Source organism: Hibiscus syriacus, unplaced genomic scaffold (genome assembly GCF_006381635.1).
Source record: "Hibiscus syriacus cultivar Baekdansim isolate YM2019G1 unplaced genomic scaffold, ASM638163v2 tig00008262_pilon, whole genome shotgun sequence".
Lineage (NCBI taxonomy): Eukaryota > Viridiplantae > Streptophyta > Magnoliopsida > Malvales > Malvaceae > Hibiscus > Hibiscus syriacus.
The window spans coordinates 151,613-170,046 of record NW_024062160.1 but is presented as its reverse complement, the minus strand read 5'-3'; the positions used below and the strand labels follow the sequence as shown (position 1 = coordinate 170,046).

General features: G+C 33.3%; 1 protein-coding gene and 1 pseudogene across 1 annotated transcript; both read right to left on the bottom strand.

The window, feature by feature from the left end:
- Window positions 1-822: 822 nt before the first annotated feature.
- On the bottom strand, window positions 823-2,921 carry LOC120202142 (L-type lectin-domain containing receptor kinase IX.1-like). Its single transcript, XM_039202622.1, has one exon. It carries the CDS (start codon window positions 2,804-2,806, stop codon window positions 869-871), a length of 1,938 nt encoding a protein of 645 aa, XP_039058553.1. The 5' UTR covers window positions 2,807-2,921; the 3' UTR covers window positions 823-868.
- Window positions 2,922-14,421: 11,500 nt separating this feature from the next.
- Window positions 14,422-16,364, bottom strand: LOC120202146 (annotated as a pseudogene).
- Between the last annotated feature and the right edge of the window lie 2,070 nt (window positions 16,365-18,434).

The following is an 18,434-nucleotide window of genomic DNA, read 5'->3' as shown; positions in this document are numbered from 1 at the left end:
ACACTACCTTGATTTTATAAACCTGAAATGAACCTCATTTAGTTAGAAATTACCCTCCTCAAGGCTTGGATGATGAAAACCCCTGTTTTTTCTTGCAAAAACAAAACCCAAAGCTTGAATCTCCAAAATAGTGTAGTTGGGTGGCATTTAGGACGAAAATGTAATAAGAAAAAGGTTCAAGACCTTACCTTAGAGCTATGGCTACTTGGAGAAAATGAAGGAAGAATAAGATGAGATGAAATTGGAGAAACCCACGTCCAAAATGGTATAAAACCCCAAATCTTAGCTTCAAAATTCAACAATGGTCTAATTACTCTTTTGGTCCTTTTCATTTTGTCCCTTATATAAAAATCCCCTTTTATGACTAATTATGCCCAAAACCAACCCAATTAAGCCCAACAACTTAATTTATAAATTTAATAAGGTCTACTTATCTCTCAGGTAAACTCGAAACTATTAGCCTGAAATTTTAGTTGCTATACTAACATTTTAGAATACTTTACCTAATTTTAGTTACTTTTATTCATGTTCATTTATATGTCTTTCAATCAATTTATATTCTATTCAGTAATGATGTGGTTTGTTATAATATCATAGAGAATAATAAAACATTGTACTATTAAACAAATATTTTTTAATATATTAAATATTGAACTTATTTTCTAGGCATCGATGATCGAATGTAACTATTTATTAGTACCAAAATCTTCCGACGGTAGTTACAATTGGGAGCGATGGCGGCTAAACAGCCTAAGGTAATAATTGAGTGAGTTGTACAAAGTCCCATCTGGATCGTTATCAAATAACAAAGCGAATTGGAGACATCAGACATGAAGACATTTTACAGTAAAAAAGTGTGATGGGTGGCTTAAGGCTCCGCTCTGATGTCCGAATCAGACATCAAAGGTTGAATGTTGCTGCCATTGCTTGGTGAAATAGGTTGATGATACTGATATATAGGAACAGGCATTTCCAATGGGAGAATTGGCAGTGCCACATCGAAATCAAGAACCTGAATCGCTTGCCTGATCGAGGGTCTTAGACTGCTATCAGGGTGCGCACACCACAGTCCAACAATCATCACACATTCTATCTGTTGTTCATCTAACTCTGCAACCAACCTTTCGTCAACAGCTGCAGCAAGGTTCTGAGTTCCATAAAGATGCCAAACCCATTCGACCAATCCTAGCGGGAAATTTTCTTCCACACCATCCACTGCTTTTCTACCTGTAGCAATCTCCAAGGCAACTATCCCGAAGCTGTACACATCGGACGCCTTACTTGCCCTACCGGTTCTTACATATTCCGGGGCCATGTAACCTAATGTTCCAGCCAATCCTGTGGTCAAAGGACCTAGCTCATGGTCCATTAACCGAGCTAATCCGAAGTCACCGAGCTTAACATTAAAACTGGAATCTAGCATTACATTGCTCGATTTGATGTCGCGGTGAACCACACATTGCTCCCACTCTTCATGAAGATATAGCAATGCGGATGCCAAGCCTCGAGCTATTTTGTACCTACCAGGCCAATTTATAGGAGCTTTCTTTGGGCTAAAGAGGTGGTTGTCGAGGCTACCATTTGACATGAAATCATAGACGAGAAGAAACTCACCTCCATCATGGCACCATCCTAGTAGTTGCACCAGATTTCGATGTCTCAATCGGCTAATGATCTTGATTTCTGTAATGTATTCCTTTCTCCCCTGTCTTGATCCCCTTGAAATTTTCTTCACTGCAACTGTGGTATCTGTATCATTGAAATACCCTTTGTAGACGGCTCCGAATCCTCCTTCCCCCAATTTCCTCTGGCTTGAAAAATTGTTGGTAGCCACAACGAGATCTGTGTAAGAAAACCTTCTCGGCCCTGCTCCTCTTTCGAGGTCGTCATTGATCGAAGTTAAGTTCGTTCTCTCTTCTCTTTCTTCTTTCACCTTCTTCCACCTCCGAATAAACACGAACGATATGCCGATCACAGTCATTAAAACGCTCAGCAGAACTACTAGAGCTACTATCATCTTTGTCCTTCTTCGGTTCTGTCCCTCGGTCGTGTTTATTTCTAAACTCGAGTTGAATTCCCACGATAGAAGTTGATTCCGCTCCGGTAAATGATTGGTAGCGGCTGAAAATCCAACCATGACCATCTCTGGTAAGATTTCCCTGAGATCAACGCGATGGGAAAGAGTGACATTCTCTTGAGAACTTTCGTAAGACAACGTGAGGCTCAAGTTCATAGTTGTAGCATTATAAGAAATCAACGCATCGGCTGTTTTTCCATCGTGCAAACTGAAATTCCAAGGGGAGTACTTAGCCGAAGAAACCGAGTTCGTGTTGATCCCGACATGCTGACCCGGAGGATCCCACGGAGAGTTGGAGTCAGTGTCGAACTCCACCAGAACAATCTGGTTCCGTGATGAATCACTGGTGGTGGTGTTAAATAAGCCAAGAAATCCACCAGAAGAATTGGGTGGGATTTCAAATCCAACAGGAGCAAGAAAGAAAGCAAGACCAGCTGCGTATCTATTTTTGCCTAGACTGTCAATGATGAAGGAGAAACGAGTGTTAAAATCGGCAACCTGGTTAGTACGAGAGTCCCATATCGGCACATTTCCGGCATACGAAACCCGACCGACCTGACACACATAACGTACGTTGCTAAATTCAACGTAGCCAGCAGAAGGTTTGGCGCCCCCTTGGTAGGCAATGCTGGTTGCCTCAGGGTCAAAATGGGGTATATTAAAGTGGATCGAATTAACACAAGCAAAAAGGAAAAGGGAACTCCATAAGTAATAGAAAGGGTTGGCCATGGCTGAGACAGATGGATATCTCACTGGTGCTTATAATTTCAAGGAAAAATACCTGCAAAAGTATAAGCTTCAATTTCTGACATTTCATTGGAAAATTTTGATTCTATTTGAAGAAATGGATGGCCATAACAGATTTGAAAATGAGCGAAAAGACTTAAACTCGTTATCCGTACTCTGGAGTGTAATGTGGAATTAGGACAGTAATGTGGAAGGACATAACGGACGCCAACATTGACTAGTCCAACGCCAAAAATCTGAGCTTGATTTCTGGAAGGGGAGCTATTTGCTTTGAGACTAATGGACCGGTTAGGTAAGGAGTCTCGAAAGTCATCGGAAGAAAAAAAGGGATACCTTTAGGAAGTTACTAGGAAGCCAGAAATCCATACTTACAGCTCTAGTATTTTTCATTTTTTCTTAAATAACACTACTTTTTAACTTATTTTTCAATTGAATGATATCAACAAAAATGGCTGTCCCTTTTTCCCATATGTATGGGATAAGGAGAAGGTAAGATAGTAGGCTACCCCCAACACCAGGTTGAGAGCAGCTTCCGTAAGAGACCTCCGAATTATGAAATACCCTCCGTGGGACTCGACATATAATATTACGACATTTAACAAAATGAATTGATGAATGGTTTAATTAGTTACTATTTTATCTTTACTTACTCCTTGTTGGTTGATTTATTCCGTTGATTTGGGCAATTTTGTTTGTTTTTTTATGTAGGATTTCAAAATCTGAAAGTTACACTAAAACACAAAGTTCTATAGTTTTTTTTTTTGAATCAATATTGTATTAATGGGTACGACGCGACTGACATGACAATTTATAGAATGTACAGTCAACAATCCAATTAGCAGAAGATGGTCTAGTCAGTGTTTCTAGAAGACCGAGTAGATCAGTTTCATCTCAAAATTTAAACAAAAGAATTATCTTTTGTTTTTAGGATTTAGTTTAAATTTTTTTTAAGATTTATATTTATCATTTTCTATGTTATTTTTAAGATTTTAGGATACTATAAATACCCATTGGGGTAAGCCTAAAAACATATCTCATATTTATCGAATTACTTTGTTCTTTATTTTCGTCATTTTCTAAAAAAAATTCTTTTCTTTCGGTTTTTATTTACTTTCTTTGAAAATTATAAGTATGTTTTCTATCATACTTATCTAACTTTCTCATAAGTCAAATGCTGAAGCGATGACTCAATTTTGATAGTGAGAATTGAAAAACATTTAATATCATTTGGGTTATATTCTCAATTTTCTGCAAAATTAGATTGACAATCTGCATTTCCTTTAGAAATTCAAACGCTTTCAAATAAAAAAGAGCTCATTAGCTTGATAGTTGTTTCGATTTAAACTTGGGAGGAAGAATCGACTTGTAGCACATTCGACTTCCTGTGAACACACTTAACGGCGGTATGCTAAGGAAATTGAGATCGGATTTTTACAAATATTTAAACTGAGTTAGCGCTAACGACGATAGTCGTAGTTAGTCCACAAAATGATTGAAATTTAAAGATAGATTTTGGATTGTTGGTTTACTAGAGAGAAAAACAAGTTACAGGGGTTTGACTCTGTAGACTGTAACCGACACGAATCCGAAACAAAAATCTTATTTAATGATCGACGAAAATTGGGACAAAACGAAGCTTGCGGTTGTTTTTATGAAATTGATTGTTTCTAATCTTTTACTTTCGCCAAAGTTTATTTAGTTTTCAAGTTATTTTATTTTTACTTTTATTTCATACTTTCATTTAAACCCCCTTATTTTGCTAGCTTTTTCGCCTAACACCATAATCAAAAGCATTCTACATTAATAGTTTCAAGTCCTTATGGATCAACTCTTCTTCTCACTATACTATTTTATTTTATTTCTTTTGAGATTAAAAAATTTATCTGATGGTAAAACGACGCTTGTCATGAATAATTTATATGATTTATGAATATTAATATTAAAATAATTTTATTTTTATTTTAAAAAATGCTATATTTCACGGACGAAAATATAGATAAATATTTAGTACATTAATTGTGTAATTCATTTAATTCCATAAGTGGAGTTTAAAATTGTCAAACATCTTTAATTATTATTTGAAAAATGATAAATAAATAAACATATAACGATTTTTAATTCACTTTTTTTGATTTTATTTTAATAAATTTGATGTGAGTACAAAATAGTATTTATTCAGAAAATTTCAATTATTTAACAATTAATGCTACACGAGTAAGCTACCTCTGTGATTAAAGGAATAATTATTGTTTATAGAGGTCCCAAATTTGAGCACTAGAGATTCCAGGATATTTGAGCGTCATTATCAAATGATTGAGTCTTTAGAACAAATAATATCACTTATTAATACCCTAAATTAATCAAAAAGAATAATTAACACTCACACCCTTAATATTTGCAATTACCTCAATGGATAGTCATAAGTTTTTCAACACAACTGGTGTACCAAATAATAATATTTAAAATATTATATATAATTAGTTGGTAAAAAGTTTTAATTAAAGAATATAATATATAAAAATGATATACAGAAATAAGATATTTAATTGATATTTTTGTATATAAAGTTTCATAATTATTAATGGTTGATAGGGTAACTTTCTATTTCATCGATTATTAACCGTTCATTCCTTTGGATTTGATGGGGGAGTTAATCGATAAAAATAGACCATTAGTTAATATTTCTTTTTGAGCGAGAGAAAGGCATAAAAAATAATATGCAAGTTTAAAAAGGAAGAGTGGAGATTTTTTTCTCAATCGTAATTGAAGATTCTTAAATTTTACCTCGATAGATCATATAAGTCCCTATAGGTCTTATCCATGCACAATAACTAGCTTGACGGATATGAACTTTTTAAAGGCTACAAAACACCCAGGGGTTGTAAGATTTTTAGGGTTTAAGTTTAGTTTAATGTTTATGTAATTTTAAGGTTATATTAGAGGTCATTTTATCATTTTCAGTATTTTAGTTTTTTCTTTCATAAGATTAAGAGATGAAAGTTGTTAGAAATATGATTATTTATGTTAGAGTTAAGGTTTTAAATATAACAAAATTATACTATATGAAGATATGTTAAGCATGTCCTCCAAAAAGTAACAGGTCTGATTTTTTTTTGTTTAACCATTCTTATTTAATTTATTAATTGAGTATTCTGAATTGAATTTTGTAGAAATTTGTTATGGAACAACTCTTTTAATTTAATTTGTCTCATTTATATATACAAGAATTTAAATTCTAACATTACTTAAAAATATTTAATGTCTCATCTCACTAATCAATTAGTTGTTGGTTTCATCTTGACTTGCTGGGGAGTTGGCTCCTTAAGGAGCCCTAGTCATGTGCCCCTTCTCTTCCCAAATATCCACTGTCGATTGTGGTTTACCTTTTTGCTGTCAACCGTCTTTGCTTATTCGACACCCCTCATTTAGATGATTTAATAATTTATCAAATAATAATAATAATAATAATAATAATTTAATAATACTTTTAAAAAATATTAATGAATTATTGATAAATTATTTAAATTAAAATGAAACTTAAATGGTAGAATTTTTAAATATTAGAGATTTATTAAAATATTCTGAATTATAACCAATTTGATAGATTGTATAAATCTTGAGGACTGAAATTGTTATAATATTATGTCACATCATTACTTCTATTAAATCAATAGTTAAATCTAACGATGGGCGATCAAAGCCGAAATAAAACATAACACACGGTATGATTTAAAAAAAATAGTTTGGTGACTAAAACAAAAATGTAAGAATATATGAGTGATCAAATAGATAATAAACCCTAAAAAATTTAGAATATAACTAATCACATAATAAACATTTCATTGAATTTAGGCATAAATATAAAATAAGTACCCAAACTTAAGTGTTTTTCATGAATAGATGCCTAAACTATTTTTTAAATGATCTCGATGCCTAACTTACCAACATTACCACTTAGATGTCGAGGCCGTCAAAGGTGTTAATTTCATCTGTTAAGTGACACATGTCACAATCTGGTAGTTTTAAAATTTATTTTTTTTAAAAATATTAAAAATATTATTATATTTATAAAAACCCATACTTTCTCTTAACTTAGAAAAAAAGTCCCAAAAACCCTAAATCCTAACCCTAACATGCTATCGCCGCCCTTTTCGACCAGGATCACCACTGCAGACTTAGTCCCTGTCATTCTCCTAGCCATACGCCGTTGTAGTTGCCACTAATTGGCTGTCGAAATCGCTATTTTTATCATAGAATTCACGGGGTATAAAACGTCAATTCGTAGTCGATCTGTCACGATGTCATATGAATTATGGTTGCTGGGGGAAGGTGAAGTCGGGCGGAGCTTCGTTAACGGCAAAGGATAGTGGCCGACGTGAGTTTAGGGGTTGAAATGAAAGTTTTCAAGTTTTGAGGTTATTTTGAAATCTTTATCCTTTTTAAAAAAATATAATTTTAATTTTTTTAATTTTTAAATAAAAGTTTTAAAATTACCATATTGTGAAATGTTTCACTTAACGGAGAAAATTAATGTCGTTGATTGCTTGGGCACATAAGGTAATAATGTTTGTGAGGTTAGACACCAGGATCATTAAAAAAATAATTTAGTCACCTATCCGTGATGACACTGTAATTTGAGCACTTATTTTATAACTAAACCTTGAATTTAGAATAAGAGCATTTTTTTAACAAAAGAAAAACTATGCTAATTCAAGCCAATTTATTCTTTAAATCACATGTTTCCAGATTTAACACAAGACTACAGTAAAAGCATATTTGATAAGTGCTTAATTTAGTTAATATTTTACTTTTAAATTACTTCTTAATCATTAGTTTTTGTGGCTTAATTTTTCGTTTTGATTCATTTTCTGTGTAGGACGTCAGATTCTGGAAATTGCACAAAAAAGATATAATTCTGCATTTTTTTTCTCGTAATTAAAGCTAGCTGGAATTCGGATTTGAATTAAACTCAAGTTTAGGATAATATTTTAAACATTATATTTTATCTTTGTATTTTAGTTTAAATAGGTTTTAGTATTTTAATTAAGTTTTAGGATATTATTTTTATATTTTATCTTTGTTTTAAGTATTTTAGTTTAAATATGTTTTAGTATTTTAATTAGGATTTAGAATATTATTTAGAATATTATTTTTTTTAGGTATTTTAGTTTAAATAGTTTTAAGTGTTTTAATTAGGATTTAAGATGTTTTAGCTTGTTTTTAGGAATTTGAAGGCTATAAATACCCTATCAGGGTAAGCCTAGAAACATATCTATCTCATCTGAGAATAAAATCTTCTTTTTCTCTCTAGCTTTCTCTATATTTTCGTATACTTTTCAATTATGCTAAGTATAACATTGGTCATACTTAGCTAATTTTCTTTTAAGCCGAAGACTAAAGCGAAGGCTTAATTCCAAACGTGAGAATTGTAAGGTATTTAAATCGCTTCGGATTTTTCTCTCTGTTTTCTAAGCTTACTTTTCAAATCAAAACGATTTCGACATTGGTCTGGATATTGTTATGGTTAACGTTTGAAGAATGATTTGTTTATTGAAGCATATTCGACTTCTCGAGAACAGACTTAGCAAAATTGTTTGCTAAGAGGAAACTGAGATCAGAATCAGTTATTGTTGAAACGACATAATCCGAGTTGGCAACAAAGAATTGTCATGGTAAGACGACGTGAATCTTGAAGTAAAAATCTATTTCGATGATCCGAGGAATTTGAGACAAAGTTGAAGTCTGAGGCTGCTTTCACAATAAGTTTCTCTTTATCTCAATCTCTTTAATTTGCTTATTTAATTATTTTCTTTTATTTAATTCTTATCTTTTATTTTAAAAATAATTTTTAAAAATCCCCTTTTTATATTTATTACTATTAATATATATTATTTTATTATTTTTACTTTTTAATAATTATTTATTTTATTATACATTTTCAATTTTACCTGGAATTCTATCTTTTCCTAAAATCAAGAAACATTTTTACTAAATCAAAAAAACCATAGTCTCGGTGGATCGACCCTGCTTCTCTATGCCTACTTTTTTTTCAATTTAATTAAGAAGCCGAAATAATTTTGATAACAAAACGACAATTATCAAATTGGCGCCGTTGCCGAGGACTAAGGGCAAATACTGATTTATTTTTCTAGTTTTTGATTTATGACCAGAAGGAACCCATGTGAATTAGCAGATCTAGATCCAGAGACAAACTCTGAAGCAAACGCATACAATGAATATCAAATCCCGATGGCAAAAGAAGAACAAATGATCCAAGAGCTAGCCATATCTCTTGTCACTCATACGCCATTATGCATTAATTTTCCTAGTGGCTGGACTCCGTTTTAATTAAAAAGGGACCAATTCATCATCTTCCCACTTTCCACGGCTTTCCCACTGAAGATCCGCACAAACACTTGTTGGAATTCAACATAGTTTGCATTAGCATGAAACCACACGGAGTTACTGAGGATCAAATTAAATTGAGAGATTTCTCTTTATCTTTAGCCGATTTGGCTAAATATTGATTATTTTATTTACCTCCAAATTCAGTTAATTCATGAGCTGACATGAATCAATTTTTTCTTGACAAGTTCTTTCTAGCGGCTAAAGCAAGCGAATTACGAAGGAGCATTCTTTCTATTCAACAAAAGACCGAAGAAAATCTTTATGATTGTTAGGAACGATTTAAAAACTTTGCGCACGTTGTTCGCAACATGGATTAAGTGAGCAAACGTTACTTCAATATTTTATGAAGGCCTTTTACCAATGGAGATGAAAATGATGGATGCCGCCAGTGGAGGAGCATTAGTCAACATGACCCCAACAACAGTAAGGGAATTAATTTCAACCATGGCAACCAACTCTCAACAGTTTTCAAGTGAACCCAGCCGACAGGTTCACAAGATAAGTACATTTTCCCTTGAAAATAAGTTAGATAAATTAATTGAAGTAGTTAATTAACTTGTTGCAGGAAAATATGGAGCAACAAGAGCATGTGGGATATGCACAAAGCAAAACCATCCGATAGATTGCTGCCCGTTGATACAAGAAGGAGGTAATGCAAAAATCAATGCAGTAGGGAACTTTCCAGGTCATCCACAAAGACAATACAACCCATACAATAATACTTACAATCCAGGATGGTGAGACCACACAAACTTAAGCTATGCGGAAAATCAAAGATCAACTTATCAACCAAGGCATTCTCCTCAACTGCAAACGCAAAACTCATCATTGGAGGAACTCATAGAAAAGTTAGCAATTTTACAATAAAAGCTGATTACATCCCAGGAAAAGTTCCAAAGTCGAACCGAGACACATCTTCAAGAGTTGGATAACCAAGTGAGCCGACTAGTTCAAACAATGGCGAAATTGGAATCACAAGGAAGACTACATTCTCAAACCGAGGTAAATCCAAGGGAGAATGTCAGTGCCATCACTCTTCGAAGTGATACAATAGTGGCGCCACCTGTTCCAAAAGATGAATCAATCTAAAAAGGGAAGAGTACTATAGATTCAAGATCCCAAAAGAAGAGTGACGAAATACAAATAGATCCAACACCATCTCCCTATGACGTGACACCACCTTTTTCATCGAGGTTAGTAAAAAGGGATAAACAAATTGAGGAAAAGGAAATACTATACGTATTTCAGAAGGTGGAAATCAATATACCTCTCCTTGAGGTTATCCGAAAGGTTCCAAGATATGCTCGATTTTTGAAGGACCTTTGTACAACAAATAGGAAGCTTGTCGGGAATGAGAAGGTAAATTTAGGAGAACATGTCTCAGTTGTATTCCAACAAAAATTACCACCGAAACTGAAAGACCAAGGTATGTTCGCAATACCCTGTAAAATTGGTAAAGTTGGGATAAAACGAGCCATGTGTGATCTTGACGCCTCTATTAATGTAATGTCTCTCTCTGTTTACAATATGATTACTAATGAGCCCTTGAAGGATATAAAAATATTAATTCAGCTTGCTGACAGATTTGTCATTTACCTGGAATGACTCTTGGAAAATGTGCTGGTGTAGGTAAACGATTTAATATTTCCCGCTGATTTTTATGTAATTGACATGGAGAATGATCGTACCAACACTTCTTCTGATATTCTATTGGGGCGTCATTTTCTAAGTACTTACACACAAAGATTGACGTAAGAAGTGGAGCTTTAACCATGAAGTTTGATAGTGAGATCGTTAAATTTGATGTGTATAAGAAAATGAAACACCAGACAAAGTGGCGAGCATAAATTATGTTGGTATTATTGATCCTTTGGAAAATGAGTTTGTAGAAACTAATTTTTCATTTAATCTATGCAGGGAGTTAGAAGATCATGATGAGGAAATCAAGAAGTTGAAAAAATATTTTCAGATTGTGCCGATCTAAAATTGATTCCTACTAAGTCTAATGTTCTGCCTTCTGTTTTGCAGGCACCTGAGATAGAACTGAAACAAATGTCGAAAAACTTAAAGAGTGCATTTTTAGGAGAAAATGCTACTTCATCGGTTATTTCAGATAAGCTGTCAAAGCTAAAAAAGATCTAAAGAATAACCTATGAGAATGTCAAATTCTACAAGGAGAAAATAAAAGAATTTTACAATCGTAGAATTTCTCATAAGGAAATTCTTAGTTGGAAAAAGTGTATGAAGTGGAAGAAGTATTTCTCTTAGAACCTGTAGTCTGAATCAGGTCGTCGAGCTAACGATGTTAAACAAAAGCGCTTGATGGGAGGCACCCATTTCGTTTTATTTTTATTTTGCTTTATTTTTAGCCAAATTTATTTCATTCCATTTATTTTATTTTATTTTTCTCTGAACAGATTCAAATTCCGATTGAATATTTCTTACCTTCACCCAGGCTCGTCTCGACGCACTAGATTGGGGAGTATTCCTTTTCCCTATCTTTGTTTTTAAATTCGACATACGTTTTGGGACAAAACGGATTAAGTGAGGGGGAAGGATAAATATGTGTCAAAATTTTCCTTGACTTGTTTAATTGTTTGAAATTGAGTTATTCTGATGTTGATATGTTAGGATCGTTGGTTGCTAGTCTTGAATTTGGCTTTATACTCATGCTTCCTTTTGGATTATGACCATGTTTTTGATCGAATTTAATTTGCATGATTGATGATTGATATAGATTGGTGATTGATATAGTTGGTGATTTTTTTGTTGAGTATTGATATTTCATGCTTTTGTCGATAGAGATGAACTTGACTCAATGCATATAAACTTTTCTTGTGAGATTTGAGCCTAACGAGCATACATTTGCTTTCTTGCTCATTGTTTGACTTGTGTGTGCCAAACTAATTAGGATATTCTAGAACTTGTAATCACAATGCATATCGAGACTACATCTTGAACGTAATGTTTTAATGTGATAGGGACACCTAGGATAAATCCACTATTCCCAAGAAAAAGCCTACCCGTTTATATATCCACTAGTAAACCACATTTGAGCCTATTTCCCTTTATTTGTTTTACACTTTATAATTAAAGCCGAAGCCTTTCTTTTTATTTTTCCTTTCTTTTTATTTTTCCTTTCTTTTCAGACTCTTGCCGAGACTTGAGATCTTGTAATATTGTTGTTCCACGAAAAAAACCGAAAAAACAAGTTGTTCACTATTTCGAACAGCAAAAAAAAATACCCTTTGCTCGGAAAAAACAAAAACAAAGGAAGGAAAAATCGATTACTTCAATTGTCTTTCGTCTATTCTTTTTCCTTGTTTTGTTCTTCGTTGCGCTTCATGTTAATTCATGGATTGTTCTTAATTATTTTGATCTATTATTTTGGTATTTTAAACCTTTCTTTTCGGTATTTTCCTACCCTAACCTAAGCCTCGTTACACCTTGTTTAAAGACCCTTTGATTATTTCATTATGTTTATTTTTCGTAGTGGAGACTTGATTGGATTCCAAGCCTATGGTAATATTTTGGTTAGTTTCGGTTTGAGCGATTTCATTTACCCCAAACACTTCAAGCGAATATATGTGAATCTTTGTGAGGTATTGAGTCATGTTTCATTGAAGTTGGTAATTAATTGAGATATCTTGCTTACTTTAAATTTTCTTTGTTGTACTTTTGCTTGATTGTTACTTGAATTTGGAAAATATCATGGACTTAGTTCGATTGGAAATTTGAGGAATAAATTGAAATTGAAGATGACAACTTGTGATTTGGATGTATTAATTGACGAATTCTTGAGGACAAGCATTGAATAAGTGGGGGAGAATTTGATAAGTGCTTAATTTAGTTAATATTTTGCTTTTATATTACTCCTTAATCATTGGTTTTTGTGGCTTAATTGTTCGTTTTGATTCATTTTATGTGCAAGACGTCATATTCTAGAAATTACACAAAAATGATAGAATTCTGTAGTTTTTTTTTTTATTTTAAGAATCAAAGCTGGCTGGAATTCGGATTTGAATTAAACTCAAGTTTAAGATAACATTTTAAACATTATATTTTATCTTTGTATTTTAGTTTAAATAGGTTTTAGTATTTTAATTAAGTTTTAGGATATTATTTTTATATTTTATCTTTGTTTTAGGTATTTTAGTTTAAATAGATTTCGTATTTTAATTAGGATCTATAATATTATTTTAAATATTATTTTTTAGGTATTTTAGTTTAAATAGTTTTAAGTATTTTAATTAGGATTTAAGATGTTTTAACTTGTTTTTAGGAATTTGAAGACTATAAATACCCTCTCAAGAAAAGCCTAGAAACATATATCTCTCATATGAGAATAAAATCTTCTTTTTCTCTCTAGCTTTCTCTATATTTTTCGTATACTTTTCAATTATGCTAAGTATAACATTGGCCATTATTAACTAATTTTCTTTCAAGCTGAAGACTAAAGCGAAGGCTTAATTCCAAACGAGAGAATTGTAAGGTACATAAATCGCTTCGGATTTTTTCTCTCTGTTTTCCGAGCTTACTTTTCAAATCAAAACAATTTCGACATTGCTCCGGATATTTTTATGGTTAACATTTGAAGAAGGATTTGCTTATTGAAGCATATTCGACTCCCCGAGAACACACTTAGCAAAATTGTTTGCTAAGAGGAAACTGAGATCATAATCAGTTATTGTTGAAACGACATAATCCGAGTTGGTAGCAAATAATTGTCCTTGTAAGACGACGTGAATCTTGAAGTAAAAATCTGTTTCGATGATCTGATAAATTTGAGACAAAGCTGAAGTCTGAGGTTGATTTCACAATAAGTTTCTCTTTATCTCAATCTCTTTAATTTGCTTATTTAATTATTTTCTTTTATTTCTTTTATTTTAAAAATAATTTTTAAAAATCCCATTTTATATTTATATTTATTACTATTTATTATTTTATTATTTTTCCTTTTTTATAATTATTTATTTTATTATACATTTTCAACTTTACCTGAAATTCTATCTTTTACTAAAATCAAAAAACAATTTTACTAAATCACAAAACCATAGTACCTGTGGATCGATCCTGCTTCTCTACACTACCTTTTCATTTCAATTTAATTAAGAAGTCGAAATTATTTTGATAACAAAACGACACCAATGCCCCAAACAAATTGTCTTCAAACTTGGATGTGAAGCGATTCAGCGACCATATTGAAGGCTTGAATTGGTAATGGAAGGTTGAATGTTGCTGCCAGTGTTTGGTGAAATAGATTGATGATACTGATATGTAGGAACAGGCATTTCCGATGGGAGAATTGGCAGTGCCACATCGAAATCAAGAACCTGAATCGCTTGCCTGATCGAGGGTCTTAGACTGCTATCAGGGTGCGCACACCACAGTCCAACAATCATCACACACTCTATCTGTTGTTCATCGAACTCTGCAACCAACCTTTCGTCAACAGCTGCAGCAAGGTTCTGAGTTCCATAAAGATGCCAAACCCATTCGACCAATCCTAGCGGGAAATTTTCTTCCACGCCATCCACTGTTTTTCTACCTGTAGCAATCTCCAAGGCAACTATCCCGAAGCTGTACACATCGGACGCCTTACTTGCCCTACCGGTTCTTACATATTCCGGGGCCATGTAACCTAATGTTCCAGCCAATCCTGTGGTCAAAGGACCCAGCTCATGGTCCATTAACCGAGCTAATCCGAAGTCACCGAGCTTAACATTAAAACTGGAATCTAGCATTACATTGCTCGATTTGATGTCGCGGTGAACCACACATTGCTCCCACTCTTCATGAAGATATAGCAATGCGGATGCCAAGCCTCGAGCTATTTTGTACCTACCAGGCCAATTTATAGGAGCTTTCTTTGGGCTAAAGAGGTGGTTGTCGAGGCTACCATTTGACATGAAATCATAGATGAGAAGAAACTCACCTCCATCATGGCACCATCCCTGTAGTTGCACCAGATTTCGATGTCTCAATCGGCTAATGATCTTGATTTCTGTAATGTATTCCTTTCTCCCCTGTCTTGATCCCCTTAAAATTTTCTTCACTGCATCTGTGGTATCAGTATCATTGAATTACCCTTTGTAGACAGCTCCGAATCCTCCTTCCCCCAACTTCCTCTGGCTTGAGAAATTGTTGGTAGCCACAACGAGATCTGTGTAAGAAAACCTTCTCGGCCCGGCTCCTCTTTCGAGGTCGTCATTGATCGAAATTAAGTTCGTTCTCTCTTCTCTTTCTTCTTTCAACTTCTTCCACCTCCGAATAAACACGAACGATATGCCGATCACAATCATTAAAATGCTCAGGAGAACTACTAGAGCTACTATCATCTTTGTCCTTCTTCGGTTCTGTCCCTCGGTCGTGTTTATTTCTAAACTCGAGCTGAATTCCCACGATAGAAGTTGATTCCGCTCCGGTAAATGATTGGTAGCGGCTGAAAATCCAACCATGACCATCTCTGGTAAGATTTCCCTGAGATCAACGCGATGGGAAAGAGTGACATGACATTCTCTTGAGAACTTTCGTAAGACAACGTGAGGCTCAAGTTCATAGTTGTAGCATTATAAGAAATCCACGCATTGGCTGTTTTTCCATCGTGCAAACTGAAATTCCAAGGGGAGTACTTAGCCGAAGAAACCGAGTTCGTGTTGATCCCGACATGCTGACCCGAAGGATCCCACGGACAGTTGGAGTCGGTGTCGAACTCCACCAGAACAATCTGGTTCCGTGATGAATCACTGGTGGTGGTGTTAAATATGCCGAGATATCCACCAGCAGAATTGGGTGGGATTTCAAATCCAACAGGAGCAAGAAAGAAAGCAAGACCAGCTGCGTATCGAGCTTTGCCTAGACTGTCAATGATGAAGGAGAAACGAGTGGTAAAATCGGCAACCTGGTTAGTACGAGAGTCCCATATCGGCACATTTCCGGCATACGAAACTCGACCGACCTGAGACACATAACGTACGTTGCTAAATTCAACGTAGCCATAATAAGGTTTGGCGTCCCCTTGGTAGACAATGCTGGTTGCCTCAGGGTCAAAATGGGGTATATTAAAGTGGATCGAATTAACACAAGCAAAAAGGAAGAGGGAACTCAACAAGTAATAGAAAGGGTTGGCCATGGCTGAGACAGATGGATATCTCACTGGTGCTTATAATTTCAAGGAAAAATACCTGCAAAAGTATAAGCTTCAATTTCTGACATTTCATTGGAAAATTTTGATTCTATTTGAAGAAATGGATGGCCATAACAGATTTGAAAATGAGCGCAAAGGCTTAAGTCAAACTCGTTATCTGTTCTCTGGAGTGTAATGTCGAATTAGAACAGTAATTGGAATTAGAACAGTACGGTGGAATTAGAACAGTAACGTGGAAGGACATAATGGACGCCAACATTGACTAGTCCAACGCCAAAAATCTGAGCTTGATTTCTGGAAGGGGACCTGTTTGCTTTGAGATTAATGGATCGGTTATGTAAGGAGTCTAGAAAGTCATCGGAAGAAAAAAAAAGGGGATACCTTCAGGAAGTTACCAGGAAGCCAGAAATCCATACTTACAGCTCTAGTATTTTTCATTTTTTCTTAAATAACACTAGTTTTTAACTTATTTTTCAATTTAATGATGTCACCAAGAAAACATATAATATTACAATATTTAACAAAATGAATTAATGAATGGTTTAATTAGTTTTTATTTTATCTTTACTTACTCCTTGTTGATTGATTTATTTTGTTGATTTGGGCAATTTTGTTTGTTTATTTCAAATTCTAAAAGTTACACTAAAAAGCAAGGTTCTATAGTTTTTATTTTTTTTTGGAATCAAGACTATATTAGGGGGTACGACGTGACTGATATGGTCAGTGTTTCTAGAAGATCGGGTATATCATCTTCATCTCAAAATTTAAATTAGGAATTATCTTTTGTTTTTAGGATTTAGTTTAAACAATTTTTAAGATTTTTCTTTTTATTATTTTCTATGTTATTTTTAAGATTTTAGGAGACTATAAATACTCAACGGGTAAGCCTAAAAACATATCTCTTATTTCTCGAATTACTTTTTTCTTTGTTTTCTTCATTTTATAAAAAAAATTATTTTCTTTCTGTTTTTATTTACTTTCTTTGAAAATTATAAGTATGTTTTCTATCATACTTAGCTAATGTTGAAGCAATGACTAAATTTTGATCGTGAGAATTGAAAAACATTTAATATCATTCGGGTTATATTCTCAATTTTCTGCAAAATTGAATTGACAATCGACATTTCCTTTAGAAATTTCAAACGCTTTCAAATCAAAAAGAGCTCATTGGCTTGATAGTTGTTTCGATTTAAAGTTGGAGAAAGAATCGGCTTGTAGCACATTCGACTTCTTGTCAACATACTTAGTGGCAGTCTGCTAAGTAAATTAAGATCGGATTCGATTTTCATTGAGATAACATAGTCCGAGTCAAATTTTTACAAATCTTTAAATTGAGTTGGCGCTAACGACGATAGTCATGATTAGTTCACAAAATGACTAAAATTTAAAGAAAGAGTTTAGATTGTTGGTTTATCAGAGATTAAAACAAGTTACAGGGATTTATCCTTGTAGACTGTAATTGAAATGAATCCGAAACAAAAATCTTATTCAATGATCGACGAAAATTGGGGCAAAGCGAAGCCTGTTGTTGCTTTTATGAAATTGATTGTTTCTAATATTTTACTTTCGTCAAAGTTTATTTACTTTTCTAAGTTATTTTTTTTTACTTCTATTTCATACTTTCATTTAAACCCCCTTTATTTTGATGGCTTTTTCGCCTAACACTAGAATCATGAATAATTTATATGATTTATGAAATATTAATATTAATATTAAAATTATTTTATTTTTATTTAAATAAAATGCTATATTTCACGGATGAAAATATAGATAAATATTTAGTACATTAATTGTGTAATTCATTTAATTCCATAAGCGGGGTTTAAAAAATTGTCAAACATCTTTAATTATTATTTGAAAAAAATGATAAATAAATAAATAAAACATATAACGATTTTTAATTCACTTTTTTGAGTTTATTTTAATAAATCTGAGGTGATTACAATGTAGTATTTGTTCAAAAAATCTTAATTATTTAACAATTAACACCACACGAATAAGTTATCTCTGTGGTTAAAGGAATAAATGTTGTTTTTAGAGGTCTCAAATTTGAAC